The sequence below is a fragment of the Bufo bufo genome, chromosome 3, assembly GCF_905171765.1.
Source record: "Bufo bufo chromosome 3, aBufBuf1.1, whole genome shotgun sequence".
Taxonomy (NCBI): domain Eukaryota; kingdom Metazoa; phylum Chordata; class Amphibia; order Anura; family Bufonidae; genus Bufo; species Bufo bufo.
This window is the reverse complement of record NC_053391.1, coordinates 327,472,834-327,497,201: the sequence shown is the minus strand read 5'-3', so window position 1 is coordinate 327,497,201 and position 24,368 is coordinate 327,472,834. Positions and strand designations below refer to the sequence as shown.

General features: G+C 42.8%; 1 protein-coding gene across 1 annotated transcript in view; it reads left to right on the top strand.

Moving 5' to 3' along the window:
• The window catches only part of KIAA0319L (KIAA0319 like), a 109,154-nt gene that overhangs the window by 14,320 nt on the left and 70,466 nt on the right, over positions 1 to 24,368 (top strand). The window contains exons 3-5 of the mRNA XM_040424375.1: positions 8,440 to 8,606; positions 13,535 to 14,043; positions 22,097 to 22,316. Of these exons, the coding sequence (XP_040280309.1) occupies positions 8,465 to 8,606; positions 13,535 to 14,043; positions 22,097 to 22,316 (871 nt within the window). The 5' untranslated portion in view covers positions 8,440 to 8,464. The remainder of the gene's footprint in view (positions 1 to 8,439; positions 8,607 to 13,534; positions 14,044 to 22,096; positions 22,317 to 24,368) is intronic.

The following is a 24,368-nucleotide window of genomic DNA, read 5'->3' as shown; positions in this document are numbered from 1 at the left end:
TTTTTTGCTACTGGATTTTTCTGTTAATTAGGCTCATGTATCCGTGTCTAATCGGCATTTTTGGCGGATCGCGCATGGACCCTATATAGGTGCGCAAAAAAACATCCATGTGCTGTCTGTATCTATATGTCCATTCTGCAAATTATAGAACATATACCATTCTGAAGTCAATGGAGCTGCAAAAAATGCGGATGGCACACAGATGGTATCTGTATTTTGCAGGTCTGCCGTTTACGGATCGCAAAATGGATACGGTAATGTGCACGAGGCCTTAGGTGGTGGTTCTTGTATTACTTCTTTTCAAAAACACAACATGCTATAGCTCATGGTGATTTTTCAGGCACTTTCACATCTCCTTATAGGGGACAAATGCCATGAAGAAAATGCTAGTGTTCAAACACATTGGGAGTCATTTGTCTAAGACTGGCGCGTCAACGCTGGTCTTTGATATCCCGGACAGTGTGTTAATTTATGATGAGGCGCAATGAGGCCTCATGCACACAACTGTATTTTTGGTCCGTGTCTGATCCGCATTTTTTTGCGGATTGCACACAAACCCGTTTACTTCTGGGTCCTCAAGAAAACCAGACAGCAAGTGGATATCATGATGTCGGACCCATTGACTTGAATGGGTCCATGATCTGCAAGATACGGCAAAAATAGGACATGTCCTAATTTTTGTGGTGTGGAGGCACTGACCGAAAAGCCCACGGAAGGGCTTTCGAGTGTTTTTGTGGTCTTCTAATCTGTTCCTCAATGGGTCTGCATCCGTTATGCGGAGTGAATGGGCTCTATCTGGGGAATGAACAGAACCCGTACCTGGTGCCCTCATTTTCCTCTTTTCAGATGCAGATCGTCCGATTCCCAGGCTCCTTATCTGTCATCCATGATGGCTCTACCGCTTCTAAGAATACCTGATGCATCAGTAGTCCAAGACGCTTCTTGCTTGTCCAGCCCTGCTCTTGGATTGGTCAGCACTGCTCCATTGAGCAATTCCAGCCAATCCAAGGGCAGCAGGAAGTGTCCTAGACTACCAAATCCAAAGTATGCACCAGGCAGAGTAGCAGCGAGACCATCTGGGAAGGAATTGGCAGATCTGAAAGATCACCGGGTAAGTGTATTATTTGTTCCCCAGTTACTGTGATTTATTATTATTTTTTATTTTTTGTCTTGAACTGGAGGGTCACTTTAAGAGCCTCACTTGTAAAAGATTATATCTACAGTAATTATTGATTATACAGCTATGAATTCCAGAAAGGCTCCTTTCACAAAGTAAAGTTCTTCTTCCTCCTGCAGACTGAATGCCATTTACGTTTAAAAAGGTGAAGAAATGCAGAAGGGAATATGCCTATGTGAATGAGCCTGAGAGGTTGAATTCCACAGGAGCATATTACCAGCGCACGTGTAGCAGATATCTGTCCAGCTAGGGCACTGTGACACTGTCTATACAGTCACTGTATTATTGATATTCTTGGCTCTTTGTGCTCTCATGTCACGTTGCCCTTACTCATTTTTATGGAATAAAGTCCATGCTTTCAGCCTTGCCGCCATGTAAGCATTATCTCTTAAAGGCGCTATACATGGTGGTAAGAAATAGGAGTTGTACCAGGACAAAGAAAAGCACATTCTGCTTCAGCTGCACGGTTTACATGAGATCTTCTCTCCTGGGAGTCTTTTTATTACAAGCAGCTGTTCCCTCCCAGTAGCACCCCAGGGAGTAGAAGATCCGTCACCGGGTTTATGCTGGCCTATCTGAGAGCAGCAGAACATAGTGACAAACACTTGTAATCACAGTTTAACAGGTGCAGAACAAGCCTAGCTCTTCATTAGCTAGGCCTCCTCTCAGTGCTGAGCACGTCTTCTGGAGTCCTCTCCCTGCCCACCCAATGCTGATGGACAGCTTACTCCCTATGCACAGTGATGGCGAGAAAGCTTTCAACCAGCGGCTGCACCCGCTATACTGTGAGTTTATGAACACTACTGCATATGGATAAGTAAGTGACACACTGTTAGGCCCCTTTCACACGGGCGAGTATTCCGCGCGGATGCGATGCGGGAGTTGAACGCATTGCACCCGCACTGAATACCGACCCATTCATTTCTATGGGGCTGTTCACATGAGCAAGCAAGTGCGGATGCGGTGAGATTTTCACGCACGGTTGCTAGGAGACGATCGGGATGGAGACCCGATCATTATTATTTTCCCTTTATAACATGGTTATAAGGCCCCTTTCACACGGGCGAGTATTCCGCGCGGATGCGATGCGTGAGTTGAACGCATTGCACCCGCACTGAATACCGACCCATTCATTTCTATGGGGCTGTTCACATGAGCAAGCAAGTGCGGATGCGGTGAGATTTTCACGCACGGTTGCTAGGAGACGATCGGGATGGAGACCCGATCATTATTATTTTCCCTTTATAACATGGTTATAAGGCCCCTTTCACATGGGCGAGTATTCCGCGTGGATGATATGCGTGAGGTGAACGCATTGCGCCCGCACTGAATACCGACCTATTCATTTCTATGGGGCTGTTCACATGAGCGGTGATTTTCACGCATCACTTGTGCATTGCGTGAAAATCGCAGCATGCTCTATATTCAGCGTTTTTCACGCAACGCAGGCCCCATAGAAGTGAATGGGGTTGCGTGAAAATCGCAAGCATCCGCAAGCAAGTGCGGATGCGGTGCGATTTTTCACGCACGGTTGCTAGGAGACGATCGGGATGGAGACCCGATCATTATTATTTTCCCTTATAACATGGTTATAAGGGAAAATAATAGCATTCTGAATACAGAATGCATAGTAAAACAGCGCTGGAGGGGTTAAAAAATAAATAAATAATAATTTAACTCACCTTAGTCCACTTGATCGCGTAGCCCGGCATCTCCTTCTGTCTCCTTTGTTGAATAGGACCTGTGGTGAGCATTAATTACAGGAACAGGACCTTTTGATGACGTCACTCCGGTCATCACATGGTACGTCACATGATCTTTTACCATAGTGATGGATCATGTGATGACTGGAGTGACGTCATCAAAGGTCCTGTTCCTGTAATTAATGCTCACCACAGGTCCTGTTCAACAAAGGAGACAGAAGGAGATGCCGGGCTACGCGATCAAGTGGACTAAGGTAAGTTAAATTATTTTTTATTTTATTTTTAACCCCTCCAGCGCTGTTTTACTATGCATTCTGTATTCAGAATGCTATTATTTTCCCTTATAGCCATGTTATAAGGGAAAATAATACAATCTACAGAACACCGATCCCAAGCCCGAACTTCTGTGAAGAAGTTCAGGTTTGGGTATCAAACATGCGCGATTTTTCTCACGCGAGTGCAAAACGCATTACAATGTTTTGCACTCGCGCGGAAAAATCGCGGGTGTTCCCGCAACGCTCCTGCACATTTTCCCGCATAGCCCGTGTGAAAGAGGCCTAAGGGAAAATAATAGCATTCTGAATACAGAATGCATAGTACAATAGCGCTGGAGGGGTTAAAAATAAATGAATAATAATTTAACTCACCTTAGTCCACTTGATCGCGATGCCCGGCATCTCCTTCTGTCTCCTTTACTGAACAGGACCTGTGGTGAGCATTCATTATAGGTCAAGGACCTGTGGTGACGTCACTCCGGTCATCACATGATCCATCATCATGGTAAAAGATCATGTGATGGATCATGTGATGACCGGAGTGACGTCACCACAGGTCCTTGACCTGTAATGAATGCTCACCACAGGTCCTGTTCCTGTAATTAATGCTCACCACACGTCCTGTTCAGTAAAGGAGACAGAAGGAGATGCAGGGCATCGCGATCAAGTGGACTAAGGGGAGTTAAATTTTTTTTTTATTTTTTTTACTATGCATTCTGTATTCAGAATGCTATTATTTTCCCTTATAACTATGTTTATAAAGGGAAATAATACAATCTACAGAACACCTAACCCAAGCCCGAACTTCTGTGAAGAAGGGTCTCTGTCACTACTTAATGGTGCCAAAAAGGATAGCATACCCTTATGGCAGATTCTCTTTATAGGAGTTGGCTCATGAACCTATCCTGTGGATACTTGATAAACATTATTCGTGGGCCAACTATTAATTAAACCGAACCCCGCAAGATTTTCATGGTTAATTTCCTACAATCATGATGCTAGTTTGTCTAAAAATCCTTCTAGAAACGACACTGTTTTGATACTTTGGACCCCATTCATGGACCACCTGATTTTCAAGTGGTCGACACCCAATGTTAAAGGGGTTATAAGAGCTGAACCTGGACATATTCCCTTCTTCCTCCACTCAGCCCCTCTGACATGAGCAGCGAAGCATTTCATGCTCCGATTCTCTCCCTTGCCCTGCGCTGTATCGCGCAGAGCAAGGGCTTTTTTGTTTACATTTTTACACTGCTAGACAAAGGCTTCTGCCTAGCAGTGTTTCCAGTGATGTCACCGGCACTAATGGGCAGGCTTTAGTGCTGTCCTAGCCGCTTTACAGGCCAGGGCAGCACTAAAGACCGCCCATTGGTGTCGGTGACGTCATCGGGCTCATTGCTGGGCAAAAGCCTCCGCCTAGCAGAGTCCTGGTACGTCACCGGATTGGCAGAAAAAGCCCTTGCCTTGCGCAATTCAGCCCAGGGCAAGGGACATGCTCTGATGCTCATGTCAGAGGGGCTGAGTGGGGGAAGAAGGGGATATGTCCGGGTTCAACTCTGACCCCGGACAACCCTTTTAAGGCTACTTTCAGACTAGCGTTCAGAGCGGATCCGTCTGGTGTCTGCACAGACGGATCCGCTCCTATAATGCAGACATTTGAAACCGTTCAGAACGGATCCGTCTGCATTATAGTTTAGAAAAAATTCTAAGTGTGAAAGTAGTTCAGACGGATCCGTCCAGACTTTACATTGAAAGTCAATGGGGGACGGATCCGTTTGAAAATTGAGCCATTTTGAGTCAACTTCAAACGGATCCGTCCCCATTGACTTACATTGTAAGTCTGGACGGATCCGTTTGCCTCCTCACGGCCAGGTGGACACCCGAACGCTGCAAGCAGCGTTCAGGTGTCCGCTTGCTGAGTGGAGCGGAGGCTGAACGCTGCCAGACTGATGCATTCTGAGCGGATCCGCGTCCACTCAGAATGCATTGGTAGCTGGACGGATGCGTTCGGGGCCGCTTGTGAGCCCCTTCAAACGGAGCTCACAAGCGGAGCCCCGACGCTAGTGTGAAAGTAGCCTAAAACAGTTGAAATTAGTATAAAAAAGTTTTCTAAGGGCGCATGGTTGTGTTATGGATTTGTTATATTGATTTATAATACGGTACTCAAATAGAACCATGGGCTCATACTGTACCCCGTCTTATGGAGGCATATGCAATTTGTTCTCTCAGATTCGTATGGGATCTAGAAGGAAAAAATGGTGCAGTATGCCATCATATGCTGTAGTGTGCAAGTATTCTCAATGCTTCTAGGGTAGAATATGGGACCATGCAGAGCCCACAGAATACTTATGGTTCTGTAATGATGGAGCCACTGTACAGGCTCCAAGCACTTTACTGCGGGCATGAGGCCAAACATGGATATCTCTTACATTTAAATGGAATAGAATGTCATCAGAAAAAGACCTATTGTTTAAATCATGTTTTTATGTTAAAGGGGTTGTCTCATCATAGACAATGGGGGCATATCCTAGTGATATGCCCCTATTGTCTTATAGGTGGGGGTCCCACCGCTGGGACCCGCACCTATATCGAGAACGGAGCCCCACAAGGTGGTGGCTGGAGGACTCCCGTCCGGCCACCACAAAGCCGGCTCCCCATAGAAGTGAATGGGAGCGTACCGCGCATGCGCGGCCCCCATTCCCATTAATTTCTATGGGCCGACATAAATGGCCGAGCCAGCACTCTGCTATTTTCACCGTCTCCAGAGAAAATTAATGGAGTGTGGCTGCGCATGCGCCGCTGCGCCCTCCTGCGCTTGCGGGTCTCCATTCTCTATATAGGTGCTGGTCCCAGCGGTGGGACCCGCACCTATAAGACAATGGGTGCATATCCTAGCGATATGCCCCCATTGTCCATGATGAGACAACCCCTTTAAACATACTGGTATTTTAAAGGATTTTAGCTGGTTATTTTTAATTTCCCATATCACTATCTATATAAAAAAATAATCTCGCAGTTTTCACAGTGGCCACTTCCTGGTCAGCAGTCATCTCATTATCATCACAGGCAGAATTATGGTGACCGAATATCACCTATATATAGATAACACAGGATGCACCATTCAGAATAGCTGATGTCAAAGCTTATCTGCTCCCTCCTGACCTCTGCACAGCTCACAGGTCATGCCTTACCTGGTTATCTGTCATTCTTATCTTGCCTGTAATGACCTGTGTATAGATAACACAGGATCCACCGTTCACAATAGGTGATTGTCAATCTATTCTTTCCTTGTACAATGACCTCTGCACAGGTTACAGAGCATGCCCAAAAAACTCTCCCATGAAAGTAAATGGGGTGCCCTCCTGACATTGTGTCTATGGTCCATGTGGCTGCTGTAATGCTTTCTAAATGCTGCCGGGCAAGATGGCCGCCCTCATAATTATGTTAAAGAAATCGTATAAAAAAAAAAATCTGTAATCGGAAAATAAAAAGAGATGAGAAAAAAAGGATCTGTGTCATTATCTGGTTTTAACTGGCTTAAAAAATAATTTGGTCACATATTTCCTTATGTTTTAAAGCTGGATTTACACTTCTAGATAATCGGGCAGATTTTCGGGAACAAACGTTTCTGCAAACTCTTGTTTCTGACAATTCGCCTCAGATCACCCGATGAACGAGCATTTCTGAAATGATCATTAGTGCAGGCCCATAAATGATGATTTGTGGTCTGGTGTTGTTGAAATAGCGATCTGCTGCCCAGAAACATTGCAGCTGTATGATGAGTGATGGCAATAGTGACCACTCGTCCTCGTACTGTGGAGGTGATCATCCCAACCGATCGGGAAGGATCGCTTCAGCTCTGTGCCTGTAAATGTACCTCATATGTGACATGGGAGGCTGTTCTGTGGACGACACACCTGGGGAATCACTTTGGAGCAACCCTTTAAAGCAGCATTCAATTTGTAAATCTAACCAGAAGCTTGTTTCAAAATTCTGCTGGTTACCCATGGAAACAGACAGATGTCTGCCTCCCTCCTGTTGTCAGGTTGGACAGCTAACCGTCTAGAACTATAAAATACGCACAAATTTAGTCTCTGTGTAAACCCAACGTTTTTTTCCAGTGCTTACAGGAAACTTTTTGACAACCAAAAAAAAGTCTAGGTAAACATATTGTGGGAGATTTATCAAGCTGGTGTAAAGTAGAACTGGCTTAGGTGCCCATAGCAACCAATCAAATTCCACCTTTCATTTTCCAAAGGAGCTGTGAAAAATGAAAGGTGGAATCTGATTGGTTGCTATGGGCAGCTGAGCCAGTTCTACTTTACACCAGTTTGATAAATGACCCCACCGTCTCACATGTTACAATGCTAGAAACAGAATCTAATGTAGCTTTTAAAGTACTCCCAAGTTGTAGATAATGGGAGTCATTTACAAAGCGAGTCATGCCACTTATTGGCGTGAAAAAAATGTCACAAGACTCCATTTTGCAACTCTTTTAACACCCGAGTGACAATATTTTGTCACAAGGGCCTTTTTACACTGTTCTTGCCATTTGGGACTAGAGCCACCATTCAGTTCCAGCATATTTCTTTACATTTACGCCAGTTTTAGGCATAAAAGTAGTCAGGGGAGGAGTGATTTATCACAATAGGCATGCTCAACAGGTGGATGAACCTAATTTATGACGAGGCACACCCTTTGCCAACGAAAAGAGGAAACAAAGATCGGCGTGAAAAGCCAGTTATTGAAAATGACTCCCTAAGGACTCATGCACACGGGTCCTCAATATGTGCTCACCGCATCACGGATGCGGACCCATTCCACAGTGCTTTTGTTTCTCTGAATCCGCACCACAATTTTTTTTTTTATATGTTTAGGGATGAGCTAACTTGTGTTTTCAAGTTTGGCGTGCAAAATTCAGGTTATCTAAGAATTCCGTTATGGATTCCGCTACCACGGACCCTAAGTTAACCCGAACCTTGTATGCTGAACTTGAAAACACAAGTTCACTCATCCCTAAACATGTTCTATTTTTTTGCGGTGCAGACGGATCTGTCTGCGGAATCGGCACGGATGTTGGCAGTGCATTGGGGTCCACAAATTACGGTCCTCAATACAGGCAGTGGCCGTGTGCATGAGGTCTAATGCTGTACAAGGCAGGAGGCATTCTGTAGAAGTTTTATTACAGAATATTTAATTGTAAGCTATATTTATCTGCTTTTATCCTATTAGTATGTCCATTTGAAGAGTAACTCCAATGAGCATTCTCTTATGTATTTATTTCCAGACTCAGAAATTCCGTGGACGACACCATGGAGAGTGACCTGGGAAATATGCTGTCAACTGACTCTGCAGGAATACCACAGCACCCTCGAGGGAGACAGGTGACCTGCAGAACACGTCTACACCTGTTCTTCTGCATAACATGCCTGAGCATTCTCTTCTCCATCACAGGTGATTCCTATCAGGTCTAGAGTTTTCTGTATGGAGATAAGCGGGTACGGCCACACGGTCAGGTTTTGATGTAGTTTTTGAAGCCCAAATCAGAAGTGTCTCATAAAAGGAGAGACTGTATACAGGCCAGATATGACTTCTACTCTGTTTTGAATCTACACCTGGTCTTGGTTTCAAAAACTGCATATAAAACATGAATATGTGACAGCACCCACACAGGAATCCTGAACTAGTTATTATAGATGTGCAGAAGTCAAAAATGCAAGTAAAAAATATTTTTGCTTGCCTACCCGGTAATAGCCAGCAGCAGAGGGTGGGGGATACTTACTGCTCTGGTTATTGAGCATCTCAGATAGTCAGAGATTTCTCTACAGCTTCATACACATGACACGGATGCTGTGCAGCTCCATAGTATAAAGCCATATGGCACTTTGTGTGCCGCACTATGGTGCTCAGTCCATAGAATAGCATTCAAATCCCTGATCAGTCCCCAAGGAGAATGACAATGCTTATCAATTTATCAGGCAGGTTTCCTACTTTAAGCATAATGTGCCAGTTAAAGGGTTAATGTTTCCTAGCAAGCGGCATCCTAAATTTCCGACTTGCCCACACTCCCTGTCACCTCACATAAGCATCCTTGGCATATGAAGTGGAATCAGGTCAGAGCCATCCCGTGGGGGGGAGGGGCAGAATCTCCTGGTATCTCGTATCCAAGCTTGCCTGTTGTGCCTTGTCAGAGAGATGGTGCAAAGTGATGTCAACGTGACTGACTGCTGGGTATTATTTAGCATAGGCTAAACTGGAGCTGTAAGGTAAAGTCTAAAGATGGGCACCAAGCCAGCTCTGCCAATCTGAATTTGGCTTGGACTCCAGCAGCCCTGGAGGGAGGCGTAACTTCTTGTATGGGAGGATTAGCTCACGACTAGCATTTGCAAAAAAATAAATAAAAAATAATCAAGTCAAAAGGCAAAGAATCAGATTCACACCCACTTACCTGCCGTGAATATACATTTTGTTTGACATTGACCATGTGTATACTTTGCTCATTTATGATTAACAGCCCCTCCCAGGAGCGCTAGCATTTCCCCAACAGTTGCTAGTATGAGGGAAGGTATAAATCGACCATATGCACTACATTCAAGGCGGTATTTTGTGAGCAGCTCCATAGTCGACCAGTCCCATGTGTGTAAGGATTGTCTATCAGATTGACTTTCACATTCAGATTAACTCTTGATGGCTCTAATATGCGATAAGTACTGCCCATCTGCCATTATAGCGTATTTGGTTCTGTTCTTCCTGCATTTGAAAATATTTAGTAAGCTTGTTGACACCGTAAGGGTCCATTCACACGTCCGTATGTGTTTTGCGGATCCGCAAAACACGGACACTGGCAATGGGAGTTCTCCTTTTTGCGGACCGCACATCGCCGGCGCACTCATAGAAAATGCCTGTTCTTGTCCACAATTGTGGACCAGAATAGGACATGTTCTATTGTTGTGCAGATCCACAAATGCGGACAGCACATTCCGGCCCCATTGAAAATGAATGGGTCCGCACCTGTTCCGCAAAATTGCAGAACGGATGCGGACCCATTTTGCGGACATGTGAATGGACACTAAAACAGCCATGGATCTGCAAGCTACATCATGTAATTGTCATATACCTGGCTATACCTGGCAGTTTCAGCAGGATCGCCCGACCATCTAATGTGTCTGTGGAGCATTGTTTTGTTCTTGGAGCGGCTTTCTCCTGTTCACGACACATGCATGCTTGAACGAGCTGAGCATGCATGTGTATAGGGGAGATAGCTGGCAGCTGAAAAAGTGTTTGCACGACAGCTATCTAATGTGTTTTGTAAGGGCAGGGCAAGATTCTGCAGTTGTCTCCATTCAGTACTTGCAGTGTAGGTGTTATATGTATGCTATAAAAGTATCCTGGGAGAAGCTGGGGTATCCACATGGCTTTATTTACAGCTCATGTTGCCCTAGGCACTTAGGCCAATTACACCTTCTTTAGTACTATCCGTTTTCTTTTTAAAGGGGTTCTCCCGGCCTGTACCTAAAATGGGTCTTTCAGTTGACCTGTGGCGAGAATACAATTTTATCCGCACTGACCGTTCCCATGTTAATCCAGGATTGCTTATATATACCTTGAGCAGCAGTTGGCCAGGCTGGCTCTGGTGCGTTTAATAACATTTTTATGAAGCTATTCTTCTATATATACTAGGCACTGCAAATATTGCCCGAGCTATAATATATATCCACTATTCAACATATTGCAGAGACGTAACTAGGGGCCAGCCAGGGCATGTGCCCCCGGTACTGAGTGGCGGGAGGTGCTAACAAGCCACTTTACCTTGGCCAGGGCTAGGTCAGCTAATTGAACCTTTGCCCTAGGTAAAAGCCTAGCTATGGCATCCTGTGTTCCAGGTCACGCCTGGCGGCTTCAAGCATATATCAGAAGCTACATGCTGGGATTGCAGTGGTATTTTTATTTTTTTTTCCGTGCCGAAATCCACGTGATATCCACGCTCCACTGTTTGCAGTATGAATCTACTTTGTTGTTCATACGGACGTGGATTTTTCCTGCGTGAGGTCAAGTGTGTTCAGACTTGTGAAAGTTGTAGATGCAAATTCTGTAGACAAAGTATTTCTAGATACTTTGTCTAAATAATGGCTCAAATTGTTGAGGACAAATAAGCCAGCTTATGTGGTGGTGGTGTGTGTAAAAAGTCACATTTATGGAATAAAGATGCAACCTTTTGAAGTCGTATTTATGAAACGTAATACCAACTTGTGGTGGGAACAAGTGATAGGTAAGTATTAAAACAGGACGCATTTATTTTTTCTAATATAAATGAGCTAAACAACAGGGTTCTGTCAGTAAATTGTCAACAAAAACAAAACAATAATAAAAACGTCCCGAGACAAAAGTCGCAATTTACCAGTGGAAATGTCGCAAATATGTTTCAAAAGATTCAAGTGTAGTCTAGCAGGGGGTGGCTGAAATGGCGCATTTTTTGTTTAAAAAAGTCACATTTTAGTGCCATTGGTGTTAAAATGTCACAAATTGAGCGAAATAAGCGGATAATCGGGTTTATATTTTAAAAAGTCACATTTTAAAAGTGGCGTGTCCCTTTTGATATGAGGTGAAATAAATCGCCACTTTTGATTTGTAATTACAGTAGTTTTTTGACTACACCTCAGACAACATGCCAACAAATGCACTGGTATAGGTCATCACAGGCTGAGACTATTTACTATGGTATACAAAGAGAAAGCCCATAGAAACAAACTACACCCGTTCTACAACTTGTGCAGCTTTCTAGAAAATCGCCCACATTTTCTACATATATCCAGCTGATGTATGATTGCCAGTAGTAGGGAAGCATGTAATGTCCTAGTTGTTATTGCTTAGCTACCTAAAACCGCTTTCACATAGTCAGTGTTTAGTCCGTGTTTGATCAGTGATTTCCAGCAGTGGAGACTACACAGAGATGAGGTAGAAGGGAAAGATCTGCTCCTGTTCTGTGTTTTTGACATCTGGTTTTTGGATTTACATGGGGAGGAAGGAAGTGTTCCTTTCCGAAAGTCGGCTGCTCGTTCAGTGGAGGTGAAGCGCTGCTTTTACATGCAGCGATCTCCTCCACAGTATGAGGACGTGTGGTCGCTGTTGACAGCTGCACTGTTCCTGGGCAGCAGATGGATGTTTAGACAGTACGATCCGCTGCCCAGAACCGATTAATTTAGGTGTCTGCACGAACGACTGTTTCACCCGATGAACGAGCGTTCCACTTATTTATCGGGTGATCTGCTGCACCTTTACACGGGCAGATTATCGGGAACGAGCGTTCATAGCACCGTACTTGTTATTTCGCTCTAGAAGTTATATACTTGATCAGATCAGCCAAAGAGTATTGTGTATTGCATTATGAGGAGCGTTTCCAGTGACGGCGGTGATCATGTATTTATGACCTTGTGGCTGTAACGCAAGCACTCCCCATATAGCTGCAAGATTATAGAGCACGTGTATGTAGAAAAAGGTGCTTTTTATGATTGTACTACAAAATGTATTGGTGTTCTTTTAGTAGTAGATGCCATGTGCTCTAGGTGGAGGGAAGCCTTTCCTCGGTAGATATCTGAACTCCGTTTTTCGGCAATGACATAAATTCTTCTCTATGAATAAAAATACATTTAAGTGTGATAACTGCATAATCCCACATTGCAATACTGCATGCAAGGGGTATTACACGTAAATCAAATTAGGGTTATTTTTAGTATAATAAGTTATACCATTTTTATGTTTTTTTTCTGTACCAATTCCTTTTAGATTTCGAGATCTCTGCTTGCAGTTATAGTACAGCGGCTGAGCTCTGTAATGTGATGTACATCTGTGTGTTTCTTACTTGTCCAGAACAGATTTTTATGTACTGGGAGTAGAGAGTGAAGGTTCCCAATAGTTGACTTCTAGCAGAGATCTTGAAAACTATGAGGAATTAATACAGAATATTGGAAAAAATGTACAAGAGGGGTCAACAAAAACCCTGTCCCTTTTTTGCATTGGCCACAGAGTCTATTTTATGTCACTTTCGCACCAAACTATGTACAGTATACTGGTCTTTTCTGGAGAAAGAAGGTCCAGAAAACAGCCCTGTGTACACATAGGCCTCCACTATCACAATTCTTTGAATTGAATACGGCATGCAGGCCACACACAATATTACTGCCCTCTGCAAAGAGTACCAAGTGACTGGCAGGGAAGGCCTCATTCATTGCTGTGGTAAAATGAAAGCTGAGCTCTGATTGGTTGCTCAGGTTTGATGACCACACAGTGGCTACCCACCCTGTAAATCATATACAATATATCTGACCCATATAGTTACTCAAATGGCTGTTAATTTGGTGTTAATTCTCTTTTTGTTTCCACAGATGCCATCCAAAGCAGCTCTGTATGTCAGAAAGGTAGCATTGTGTTTGGGTTTGGTCTGAGGACTAAGAATGATACCCGCTACTTGACAGTGACTGCCGGCCCCCAGTCTGTTTACTCCTGCCACGATTTGTGCTGTCGGAGCCCCTCCTGCAGTGTATTCTGGGTGTTGGAGGGCACGTGTATCCTTGCTGACTGTAGGACTCCACAAACTTGTGTATTTATTAAGATGCGCCCTAGAGACTCTCTGTTGGTCCATTTATTTAGAGACAGCACATCATGGACTTCGCTGTATCGGCACATTTCAGATACTTTATCATGGAAAGAGGGACGAGATGAAGGATTTCACAGGAAACGGCGGAATACGGGGGCACCTGCTAGGCATAAAAGACAAGTAGCCGATGGAAAAGGTGAAAAACGTCCAGAAAAAGTGCCGTCAGGACAAGAACCACTATCGAGCAAGAACCACCAAGATGACTCGAAAAGCTTAGGAGCAAACCAAATAACGGAGGTAAGTGCACCATGGGTCACGTTTCTAATCTGTATATTAGCGCTACATCTTTATTTTACCTTTATGCTGAAGGTGACAACCTACTTGTTACCACACCGGCAGCAGTTTAAGGGCTTCATGTTTGATGTCATGTTCCCTTTAATTACAGAGAAAAAATTAAGGTGTGACTTTCAAGGCTCAATGAAAACAGTACGGTATATATTATTTTATATATATATATATATATATATATATATATATATATATATATATTTAATAATGGTGGTATTTATTTCAGAGGAATTAGATAAACTAATATAAATGAAATAATAAAAAATAAAACAAAGGAGGTCAAGTCCATTTATGTGTTTCTTTTAGACATTTTGTCTTCTATTAGGCTACTTTCACACTTGCGGCAGAGTGATCCAGCAAAACGTATGCCAACTGATGGCATTTGTAAGACTGATCAGGATCCTGATCACTCCAAAAAATGCATTGAAATGCCGGATCTGTCTTTCTGGTGTCATCCGGCATTTATTATTTTTCACCTTTTTTTCAGTCTGCGCATGCGCAGACCGGAAGGACAGATCCGGCATTCAGGCAAGTCTTCAGTTTTTTTCCACCGGAGATAAAACCGTAGCATGCTGCGGTTTTATCTTTTGCCTGATCAATCAAAAAGACTGAACTGAAGACATCCTGATGCATCCTGAACAGATTACTCTCCATTCAGAATGCATGGGGATATGCCTGATCAGTTCTTTTCTGGTATAGAGCCCCTGTGACGGAACTCTATGCCGGAAAAGAAAAACGCAAGTGTGAAAGTACCTTTGCATTACCTGCTAGAAATACGACTATGACCCTAGTGCCGAACCCTCCATATTGTAAAATGACATTTATCATATAGTTTCCATATACATTTTGGGTAATTTCTGCAGCAGTGGTACCCCACAGTGTGAGGACCTTTTATCTATGCCAGTCGTTGCCCACAGCAGAAACAGTATGATTGAGGTCAGACTTACAGATGTAAAAAAAAAATTATAAAAAAAAAAAAATTTAAGACGAAAAGCCACAATAACTTTCCTTATGTGGTATGATGTGCTCTGCACTGTAATCCAGAGATGACACTTTTCTTGTCTACATCGAGATGAAGGTCCCAGAATTTTATTAGCTACGTTATCACATGTCATTTTGTGAGCAGGATGTGGCTGTGAGCCAATATAAATATTGTTGGGCCTCAGAATGTGTCCATCCTGCTAGTGTTTCTTGCACAATTCCCTTCTAAACCAGCCTATAAGCATGTACATATTTGGTATATACCATTTTTCCCCTGCTTTATAAGATGCACTTGATGATAAAATGCACCTAGGTTTTAGAGGAGAAAATTAAGAAAAAAATATTTTGACCCAAATAAAATAATACATTAATATTTCACACTGTTATGGGGGGATCTGGGGTTAATGCACTGTTATGGGGGGATCTGCAGATGACGCACTGTTATGGGGGGCGATCTGCAGATGATGCACTGTTATGGGGGGGGGGATCTGCAGATGATGCACTGTTATGGGGGGGGGATCTGCAGATGATGCACTGTTATGGGGGGGGGGGTCTGCAGATGACGCACTGTTATGGGGGGGATCTGCAGATGACGCACTGTTATGGGGGGGGATCTGCAGATGACGCACTGTTATGGGGGGGGATCTGCAGATGACGCACTGTTATGGGGGGGGGATCTGCAGATGACGCACTGTTATGGGGGGGGGATCTGCAGATGACGCACTGTTATGGGGGGGGGATCTGCAGATGACGCACTGTTATGGGGGGGATCTGCAGATGACGCACTGTTATGGGGGGGATCTGCAGATGACGCACTGTTATGGGGGGGATTTGCAGATGACGCACTGTTATGGGGGGGATCTGCAGATGACGCACTGTCGCTCACCCAGGAAGTTAAGGTGGAGACGGTCCAGGGGTAGCACAGCATTTATGGGCGATGGCCCAGTGACACTCCATCCATTATTCCTTCCTAGCAGCAGTGATGTGTGTAGCCAGGCGAAAGCTGATTGGTGGAGGTGACGGAGCTGCGGTTCCTGCCGGCACTCACCACCAGTCATAGTGACATGCAGGGCGGCAGTGCAGAGGAGAAGCAGAATGGTCCTTCTCTGGAACGGACCCCGGCTGCAGATCAACGACTCGAGGGCTGGTGGCATTCAGAATCACTGAATGTTTCCATGCCCATCAAACTACCAAGCCGCTGCCAACCCCATGCTACGGAGTGCTTCACTTCCTGCTGCCCACCCCACACTTCTTCCTTCCAGGTGGCCAGATCACTATAGCTCTTGCAATGTGCTGGCCGCCATGATTTTGGCACATTCACTAAAAGACGCACTTTTGAAGGGGGGAAGTGCGTCTTATAAAGCGAAAAATGTGGTATGTGCCCCAGCATACACTATTAGGTAAATGGGTTGTCTGCTATTTTAGGGTATGTTCACATCAAAGGAATTTGCTGAAGATTTTCTATCTGAAAGTGGATGACATTTTTAATGAATCTCCTCTACATGCTGTGGAACTAAATGAACATGGAAACTGACCTGCGGTTTGGATTTTAAATCCGCAGCATGTTAATTCTTTCTTTGGATTTCACCCTTTGCAATGCAGGCACGTTCTGTTGTGGATTTAATCCAGGTTTTGCAGTGGGCGTACCTTTTAGGCTCTGGACATTTGTCCACCATTCATGCAGATTGTATACATGGCATGCTTGCCACTGTGCTTGCCCACAGCAGGGTTTATGCTTAATGTGTGCACTAATCCTAAAAATAAAACTGAGACTAAACAGGCTAAAATAATCAGTACTTTTATTAAATACATAAATATGACAAAAGACTCAAAAGCACATCAAAAGATGTGTTATGAATCACTCCTGAGGAATAGTATAACACAGATGTATATAAATGGAGGCTTGTAATAAAATGCTGAAACGTCCCTGGAGGTGGAAGGGAAGATAAGTGATCAGGTGGGGCTGCCACAAAAAACAAAAACAAAAAAAACACACCAGAAGTTGTCTTGTTAGTGTTAAATCGCAAGGTAGCAATACAAAGAGGTAGTGCAACACAAAGGTAAAATATATATTAAACCCTAAAATAAGGGAAAATGTCAAAAAGTATATGCAACTACCTAAATTGTATATAAAAGTAAAAAACGATAAACAATAAACTGGCAGTCTCAGTGAATCACTGTCAATGTATGCTTCCCAAACCCCCTAACAGAGATAAAGTGCAAATGCAAACACAATGCCCTCATATTACTGACAATAGAATCCCATAAACCTACCCATGAAGTTAGGGGCAGATGATTCCTTAGGAGAGCTGTACACCCCAACACACGTTTCGGTGTCTGCCTTCTTCCGGGGGCCCTACCCTGTACAGTCTGACACTGGCAGCTATAATTGGATAGTGTAAAACTGTGCCTTCACTTCAAACTGCTAGTAATTCATTCATAACTTCTAGCAGGAATAATAAAGGAATGTGTTATTACAAGGGGAATACAAGTAGTTACTAAAATAGACATATCAGGAGCGATGACAAGTCCTCTTTAACCCCTTAAGGACTTATGATGTATCGGTACGGCATGTTTCCTGAGTCCTTAAGGACCCATGACAGTACGTCATAACTTTAAAACTAGATTGCGGCGGGGGTTAATAGGAACAGAAATCATTCAGTGGGCATCCTGTCACAACGCCATGCCACAGCGTTCATGTGACACCCCCCCCCCCCCTCCGTATTGGTGATTGCAGCAAACCGCAGGTTTGCGGCTTTACCTGTGGTTTGCGGCGGCGATCGGCTGTGCCATCGGGTCCCCATGCGGCTGTAGGGGGGACCTGATGGCATAAAAGGCAGCGCGATGCCTAAGAAGTATTGGAATGCATTGTAAAGGATTAGACCCCCAAAAGTTCAAGTCCCAAAGTGGGACAAAAGATAAAGTGAAAAAAAGTTGAAAAAATAAAGTTTACCCCCCAAAAAATTAAAAGTTTCAAGTAAAAATAAACAAAAACGTCATTTTCCCCAAATAAAGTAAAAAAAATTTGCAAAAAATAGGGGAGAAAAAAAAGTATACATATTAGGTATCGCCGCGTCCATATCGACCGGCTCTATAAACATATCACATGACCTAACCCCTCAGATGAACACCGTAAAAAATAAAAATAAAAACTGCTAAATAAACCATTTTTTTGTCACCTTTGTCAAATTTGCCCACCAAAATAGTACCAATCTTACCGTCACCTCATCCTGCAAAAAATTTGCCCCTACCTGAGACAATCGCCCCAAAAAAAAAAAATATGGCTCAGAATATGGAGACACTAAAACATGTTTTTTTTGTTTTAAAAAGGCTGTTATTGTGTAAAACTTGCATAAAAAAAAAAAGTATACATATTAGGTATCGCCGCGTCCGTATCAACTGGCTCTATAAAAATATCACATGACCTAGCCCCTCAGGTGAACACCATAAAAAATAAAAACTGTGCTGAATAAACAATTTTTTGTCACCTTGCATCAAAAAAAGTGTAATAGCAAGCGATCAAAAAGTCACACGCACCCCAAAATAGTGCCAATAAAACCGTCATCTCATCCCGCAAAAATCATACCCTACGCAAGGTAATTGCCCAAAAACTGAAAAAATTATGGCTTTGACTATGGAAACACTAAAACATGATATTTTTTTTTTTGTTTCAAAAAAGAAATCATTGTGTAAAACTTAATAAAAAGAAAGTATACATATTAGGTATCGCCGCATCCGTGACAACCTGGTCTATAAAAATATCACATGATCTAACCTGTCAGATGAATGTTGTAAATAACAAAAAATAAAAACTGTGCCAAAACAGCTATTTCTTGTTACCTTGGCTCACAAAAAGTGTAATATAGAGCAACCCTAAACTAGTACCAACAATACTGCCACCCTATCCCGTAGTTTCTAAAATGGGGTCACTTTTTTGGAGTTTCTACTCTAGGGGTGCATCAGGGGGGCTTCAAATGGGACATGGTGTCAAAAAAAACAGTCCAGCAAAATCTGCCTTCCAAAAACCGTATGGCATTCCTTTCCTTCTGCGCCCTGCCGTGTGCCCATACAGCAGTTTACGACCACATATGGGGTGTTTCTGTAAACTACAGAATCAGGGCCATAAATATTGAGTTTGGTTTGGCTTTTAACCCTTGCTTTGTAACTGGAAAAAAAATATTAAAATGGAAAATCTGCCAAAAAAGTGATTTTTTTTAAATTGTATCTATTTTCCATTAATTCTTGTGGAACACCTAAAGGGTTAACAAAGTTTGTAAAATCAGTTTTGAATACCTTGAGGGGTGTAGTTTATAGAATGGGGTCATTTTTGGGTGGTTTCTATTATGTAAGCCTCGCAAAGTGACTTCAGACCTGAACTGGTCCCTAAAAATTTGGTTTTTGAAAATTTCAGAAAAATTTCAAGATTTGCTTCTAAACTTCAACATCCCCCAAAAAAAATATATCATTCTCAAAATGATCCAAACATGAAGTAGACATATGCGGAATGTAAAGTAATAACTATTTTTGGAGGTATTACTATGTATTCGAGAAGTAGAGAAATTGAAACTTAGAAATTTGCAATTTTAAAAAAAAAATTGGTAAATTTGGTATTTTTTTTTATAAATAAAAATGATTTTTTTTTACTTCATTTTACCAGTGTCATGAAGTACAATATGTGACGAAAAAACAATCTCCGAATGGCCTGGATAAGTCAAAGCGTTTTAAAGTTATCACCACTTAAAGTGACAGTGGTCAGATTTGCAAAAAATGGCCAAGTCCTTAAGGTGAAATAGAGTCCTTAAGGGGTTAAAATGGTTTCCTGCATAAGCAATACTTAACTCCAATCCACAAAATAGTTGATAAATGTCTGATCGCTGGGGGTCCAACCACTGTAACCTTCACAGATTACAAGAAAAGCGGTCCTGTGTCCCCCAGTGCTCCCCTATCGTCATACTGACTGCTAAAAGTGGCACAGCCAAGCAATTACTTTTTCCTTTAAGGCCTCTTTCACACGGGCGTGTCCGGATGCGTCCCGGTGCATTGCGGCAAACCCACGCGAGTAGGAACGCAATTGCAGTCAGTTTTGACTACGATTGCGTTCCGATGTTCAGTTTTTATTGCGCGGGTGCAATGTGTTTTGCACGCGCGTGATAAAAAGCCGACTGTGGTACCCACTTGTTCACGCAGCCGTCGTCTCTTCTGTCTTTAACTGTGAGCAATAGGACCTTTTGATGACGTCACTGTGTTCATCACATGGTCCATCACATGATCAATCACCATAGTGATGGATCATGTGATGAGTGTAGTGATGTCATCAAAGGTCCTATTGCTCACAGTTAGACAGAAGAGATGCTGGCTGCGCGAACAAGTGGATTAAGGTAAGTTAAAATTAATTTTTTTTAACCCCTCCTGCGCTATTTTACTATGCATTCTGTATTCAGAATGCTATTATTTTCCCTTATAACCATGCTTTTTTTTGTGGATTGCACGTGGACCCAGACAGGCTGTCCGCATCTGTGTGTCCGTTCCGCAAAAAGATCTCCTATTCTTGGCGGCAAAATGTGGACCACAGACCCATTGAAGTCAATGGGTCTGCAAAAAAAGAAAACAGACACAACACGGTCATCACACTTGTGCATGAGACCTAATAGTCACAAGTTGCAGACAAGTCATACGAATGTTTCTGGTGGACGCAACATGTCACCATGTAGCCTTAGCCGAAGGTGACTATGGCTACTTTCACATCTTCGCTTTCCCTTTCCGCTGTTCAGGTCCCTCATAGGATCTCAATAGCGGACGAAAACACTTCAGTTTTGTCTCCATTCATTGTCAATGGGGACAAAACTGAACTGAAGGGAACGGAGTGCACCAGAATGCCTTCCGTTCCATTTCATTGCGTTCCCATGGCGCACACAAAAGCGCTGCAAGCAGGGTTGTTGAGTGTATCCTGGGATGCGGAGCAAGGCGGATCTGTCATGATTCGCAATGTAAGTCAGATCCGTTTTCTCTGACAAAAGAAAACAGATCCGTCCCCCATTGACTTACAATGGTTTTAGAGACTGATCCATCATGGCCATTTTAGAGATAATACAACCGAATCCGTTCATAACAGATACAGACGGTTGTATTATTATGACTGAAGAGTTTTTCCTGATCCATGATGGATCCAGCAAAAAACGCAAATGTGAAAGTAGCCTAATCTGGAACTTTATTTACATGAAGCTCAGTTTGGATGCATTACAGAATGAAGCATCTTAAAGGGAATGTGTCATCAGAAAATGACATTGTTTAAATAACATTTATGTTTAACATATTTTTAAGAATTTTTTTAATGTTATTTTTAATTTTCCATGTCAATATCTATTTCTTAAACAAAACCCATAAATTCCTGCAGTTTTCCCTAAGAATAATAATATGCACCACTTCTTAGTCTGTACAGAAAACTTTACTGCAGTCACCCGCTTATCTATACACAGAGGTGATATCATTACTGGCAGGATTAGGGTCCATTCACACGTCCGTATGTGTTTTGCAGACCGCACCTCGCCGGCACCCTCATAGAAAATGCCTTTTTCTTGTCCGCAATTGCAGGGACAACTCGGACCTATCCCCTTATTCCCGCTAGCTCTGCAGCACCCGTAAATTTATTTCTGTGTTTGTCATGGGACAACCCCTTTAATGGGCAACTCGGTCCATGCCAAAATCCTTACCAAACTATGAATGTGGGGCCAGCATACTTCTACACATCCATTACTTACTTAGCATTCTGTAGTTACACCTCTGGAACTAGACCTGTTTAGATCCAGGTCACTTTTGCTGTATTCATTTTTTTTCGCAGCATGTGAGCAGGAGGTTAATAGTTAAAGGGGTGGCTTCAGACCCACTTAGCTGGTCACTGGCTGCAGTGAATAATGCTTATTTATTACTCATTCTGCCTTTTTTTCCTTAAATATCCCCTTGGAAAACTCTTATGTTATTTCCATTATTTGTTCAAAACTCTTTTTCTCCTACTTTCTTACAGCCAAATCCTCCATCTTTGATGCCCACTGTTGTTCCACCATCTGAAAGCTCAGTCACTGGAAGACCATTAGACAGCATTAATGCCACAGAATTGCTGCCATTTGATGGCTCACCAGCCGCGAGCAGAGAAAAGCCAAGTATGTTCACGCTGGCACCAGCCTTAGTGCCAGGCAACACAAGCACACATCCGACCCCTGTGCCCGCTAGCTCCGGAGCACCTGGTAAGCAAATTCTCTTGACAACTCTATAATAGAGGTTGTAAAAACTCTATAATATAGACCAGGGATGCCCAACTTGCCACCATCCAGCTTTTGCGAAACTACAACTCCCAGCATGCCTGGACAACCTACAGCTATTACAGCATGCTGGGAGTTGTAGTTTTGTAACAGCTGGAGAGCCGCAGGTTCGGCATACCTTATATAAACCGCTGACAATCTAGAGTGACTTTCTATGCTGATGATCTCAGTTCAAATCTATACATACGATTTGAGGGGCTTCTGTTTACTTTAAACTTTCCATTTTTATACCCAAAAATCGAAAACGTGCTCAATATACATGAAGGACAGCCATTATACTTTACCAGTCTGATAGTATGATACGCTCCCCTTAATACCAAGCCGGTCCGCTTCATGATTATGCTGGACCACAGTATTGTACAATATATACTTGTGCTTATATCTTACTTACTCTTTGGGTCTGGACTCTGGACAAATAATATACTAAGGACATATTATAATATATACGTAATTATTATAACATATACGGTAATACTTACAGGTCCACTTTCCTCATAATAACTGATCATTGAAGATTATCGATCGCCTGTTCTGACATGTCTGTTTTAGTAATTATTTGAATACCCAATGTAATAACAATTCTGGAGCATCTTTTCTTGGCACTCTTCATTATGCTGTTCCCCTGTAATTCCTCCTAAAAGTTAATACATTGACAGGTGGGTGGTAGCATTCCTCTTGGTGGCACATACCCAGCACAATGACACCGTCTATACAATCCTCCCAGTGTCAGAATGTGTAAGGACACACCTTAACAATAAGAATGTCAATGCCCAGGTGTTAATTTACCGGTATTCCTATTTCTGGGAGGAATAACAGAGGAACAGCATGGGGAATGTAAGCATTTACTAGAACAGCCATGTCAGAACATGTGACAAGTTCTTCTAAAACCTTCATTACCTTTATTTGTTTGAGCACAGTTTTACACGCTGACAGCTGGGGAATGGGGACAGTAGGAAAATGACAGTTTGTATAATTATACCTAGCTAGCCAATGTCTATGCATTGAGTCTTGTGTTATCGGTGTCATTAATGTTAACTAGGTCATTGCATACGTTGGCACATGACCTGCCTCAGAAAAAGCAAAATCAGCGTTTCAGAAAATCATGTATTTTGAGGTTTAAGTCCACTGGGGCCTAGATACTGAGCATTGTGTCTAGGGGGTGTTCCTTTACAGTGGGCTTTGTTGCAGAGGGGGCACCATTAGCTTGTTTGTTCCAGTCATCCTAAGGAATGACTGCTTTCCCATATCCGGGCCAGGAGGCATCCCTGCAGCCAATAATTACCATTCAGGATCCACTTGTATTGTCTTATCTCCCTGGTGTACTGTAATTCATTGTCCTCTGCTTGAAAGACTTTCTTTTGTTCCTTGCCCAATATTGAAACACCGTATTCCCTTGCCCTTCGCTGCATCCTTTGCCAAACTACAAATTAAATTTTAAAAAAAGCAAAAAAGTAGGCATTTTATAATTTATTTTTACACACATTCCTTTATATTTCCTTCCTTCCATACCCTATTTATTGTCCCTTGAGATTTCTTAATTAATTTGAGGTGTTCCAAATACATTTTTACCGATGACAGGCATTTTTTGTTACACTCAGCTTTATATATTGTACACTTAGCTTTATATTGTGTGTATGTATGTATGTATGTCCGCTAAAGTAATCCGCACCGTTGCATTTACAATAATGAAATTTGGCACACAGGTACATCAGGTGTCCGGGAAGGTTTTAGACCAGGTTCAGCTCTCTAGGATGTACCGTTCCTCAGATATTCCCAAAAAATGCATTAGCCAATAGAAGCTTGGTCACATGACCCTTATCAGCCAATAGAAGCTCGCAGGCCATTAGCCTCCACACTGCTGTAGTTCAGCTTTAAAGTAAATCGGTCACCAGGATAATTGCTATTGAAGTAAAGCCGTGACCTAATAGCTGAGAATGACACTGTTAAGGGAGCAGAGTGCTGTGGGAGGTCACAGGT